Source organism: Melampsora larici-populina (genome assembly GCF_000204055.1).
Source record: "Melampsora larici-populina 98AG31 unplaced genomic scaffold MELLAscaffold_100, whole genome shotgun sequence".
Lineage (NCBI taxonomy): Eukaryota > Fungi > Basidiomycota > Pucciniomycetes > Pucciniales > Melampsoraceae > Melampsora > Melampsora laricis-populina.
In genome coordinates this window covers 112,362-115,650 of record NW_006768864.1, presented here as the reverse complement: position 1 = coordinate 115,650, position 3,289 = coordinate 112,362, and the positions used below count along the sequence as shown (strand labels likewise).

The 3,289-nt window shown below is 35.5% G+C and overlaps 1 protein-coding gene across 1 annotated transcript; it reads left to right on the top strand.

Moving 5' to 3' along the window:
- Window positions 1–1,353: 1,353 nt before the first annotated feature.
- MELLADRAFT_84105 (uncharacterized protein) lies at window positions 1,354–2,207 on the top strand (the record flags this gene model as incomplete). Its single annotated transcript, XM_007418672.1, has 3 exons — window positions 1,354–1,483; window positions 1,594–1,773; window positions 1,846–2,207. The coding sequence occupies 3 exons, from the start codon at window positions 1,354–1,356 to the stop codon at window positions 2,205–2,207; spliced, it is 672 nt and encodes a 223-aa protein (XP_007418734.1).
- Window positions 2,208–3,289: the final 1,082 nt, after the last annotated feature.

Genomic DNA, 3,289 nt, shown 5'->3' with positions numbered 1-3,289 from the left:
AGACTAATAAAAAAAATAAAATAGCTAGTCCAATCCCTGTCTCAGCTTCAGCAACCACAGATTCCAATGTTTCAAAGTACTAAGAAGATCAATAACACCACCGATACGATTTAAGGAATAGCTGATCTAAAAAAATAACAACGATCAAACAAAACCTCCACTTCCAATTTCTAACAAGAACTCTCGAGTAAGTTCTTTTTTCTTAAAAAAAACTTCTCAAAAACACTAATTGCTAACACTTTCTTTTTGATTAAAACACTATCCTCTTTTTTCTTTTAAAAATGATTGATTCCTTTCTTTATAACTAGATGAATTCAAAAAGAAAACAAAAAACTTCCCCCTCGCGAATGAAAGAACCAGGTCCTCTCCAACCTCCTCCTTTTGTTCATTTCCTCACTTCCTTCTTACTCCGATCGGTCTAAATTCTACTCAGTTCACCTCAAGGTCCTTTCCATTCGATTTTTGATTAAGTTTTATTTACTTGTAAGTACCCTCTTTTCCTTCTTGCTCATCCTTTCTTGCTACTCAACTCTCGCCTATCACCTCACTTTTACTGATTTCAATCTTTCATTTAGGTTCTTTTTCTGCTACTACTTCTCCCATCCGCTCAATTGATAACTCACATTATTGCTTTCTCCACCTCCAGCTCTCCTTCATCTTCTTCAACTACCCACCCTCTTTTTTTTTTTTTCTTACTTCATTCTTCGATTTCCACCTCATCATCTCGATTTTCTCTCAATCTCTCTTTCACAATTTATACTTTAACCTCAAGCTGTAAGTTACTCTTTCCCAATCGATCTCATCTTTTAGAGTTTTACTGACGCTTTCTTTTTAATTTGTTTATTCTCCGTCCTAGTCTTCCTTTTCTAGGTACACCTAGATCTTTCCCCATCACGCTATCGATCTCTGATTCCTCTCGCAGCGTTCCACCTTCTTTTATTTATTAAAACTAGCCAAGTTGTGCGGCGGGCGCCGCGGTCACAACAAGGGATCATTTTAGGTCAATTCAAATAGTTAGAATCGACTTCACCTTCAATTCGCTGGAAGCTTGTTCATCGTCCATCTACCCAGTACGTAATCTCTTGCGAATATTCCTCTTATAATTATTTAACTAATTCAAATGCCGTGTTTTGTATGCGCTACTCCTATCTCAATCATCTAATCCCCAATCAGTACTCCCAGTAATATTCTATTTGACTATCAAATCTTGTTAAGTAAGTATTTTCTCTTTTTCCATTACACGCTTCAAGTTATTCATATGTACTAATCTTCATTTTTATTCTTATTTTTACTTTTACTTTGAATTCTAGAACCTTCATCTTGTTTGATTGTTCACATATATTGTTGTCAATAATGTACCACCCTCGATCATGTGAAATTTGTTTCTACCAAGATAAGACTTGTACTTGGACAGATCTTGAAACTGCTGCACCTCCCAAAGATTATAAATGTGACCGTTGTGCCAATTTGAATCTTTTGTGTGGTATGTAACACAAAAATTTTTAAATCTCCAACTTGTGATTGAATTCATACTGATCAATTTTATTTTGTTTCCTTTGACTTTTCATGTCTCTCTCCTGATTCTTGATCTAGATTGGCCTTCACGTTCTCCTTGCCGTCGTCCTACTACGTCCAAGCGGTCACCACCTGCGCTCCCTGTCAATCCTCCTAAACCAGTCTTTCGCAAAACACCTGCGCCTCAAAAACCTCCAAAGCATTCTACTTCTCGTGAATCTGACGCGTCCAATGTCCCTTTCGTTAAAGAAGAATCCAGTTCGTCGCATCCTATCACTCCCAAAATGATGTTAGACATGTTATTTTCTGATATTCAACCTTTTTCTCAAGTTCATGTCAATCAATATGTTGAACAACTGGGTGAAGAGGCTAAGGGTTTGTGGTTCACTCGACATTTGACGTTTGAAGAAAAAATCAGGATGGTCGGCGGAATGACTTCAAAATTATCTCCGGTTCATCCTACTATAATTTTGACTGAAAGAATGAATGCTGTCCTTCTTCAACATTGGAACAAATTTAAATCGTACTCAAAAGAAGAATCTGAAGCTCGTGTTGGTGTTTCAGAAAAATTTAAAGATCTTGTTGCTGAAACTCTTTTATCTATGTCCAACTCTTCCAATTCTGCTCAACCTCCAACTTCTAGTTCTTCTTCTCGTGACAAAGGCAAAAAACGCGCCCTAAACCAAGATTAAGTTGTGTTCTATTTCTATCTAACTTGTCTGATTTCCTTCCTCTGCTGTGTTTCTCTTTCAAAATGTTTTCTCTACATGTTATGTCTCGATGACCATATGTTCATGTTGTAATTTTATGGTTATCTGATTCTTGACTCGTGACTCTTGACTCTTGACTTGGTTTCTCGTTAAATAATAAACCCAAAAAAATCTTATGTATAATGATGTAGTAGGAAAATTTCTTAGAAAAAATCATGCATAATAAAAAAAACAATGTTTGGAATTGAACTTTTATGAGTCTTTGCCATTTCTTCCTCCATCTTTTCGCGCCACCTCCCCCAACTTGAATGAAAATTTGCCACAATCGTGATACACCTCCCCCAACTTAAATGAAAAAACCGCTACTTCGACTTCTAATTTTCTTCATCTTCAACTAAAATATAACATCTTCCTGTTGCACTTATCCGTAAGACTTCATCAACTTCCTTGTATAATTTTAACCATAACTTTTTTTAGATATTTCAATAATAATTTCTTATTCCCGTAATCCAAACAATAATTTTAACAAAATCCAAGTAACCTCTATCCTAGGCCTTGACAATAAAAAAAATCCGTGCATTGGGTTCTGTCCCGTATCTAACTTGTAATAATTCACAAGAAATATATGTATCCACGTATCTTCAAAATGTAATGTTATAATTTTAACTTGAGAGTTGTGTTGTTTTGCCTGATTTGCACTTTGTGTAAATGAAATATTAAGTCTTTAACTCGTAAAACACGAAATCTTCCGTAATAGTAAACATAAATGTTGTAGTAATGCTATCCGTCTTGCGTCCAATTCACGTTCCCGTAAAAGAAAGAAAAGATTTGCTGTAGTAGTAACCATTTTATATGTCATTTTATTGTAATTTTGTTGCCGCTTTGATTGTTTCCATTTTAATGCGCAGCCTCTCCCCAAACCCCCTACTACAGACTTAATTTGTTGTAAATTTAATTTGGTTTAATTTGATAAATTTGCTTCACTGTAACACTAATGAACTAATACCGCGAGCTATCCACATCCTCAACAACCCACACTACACCAAATGTAATCTCCGTAATAA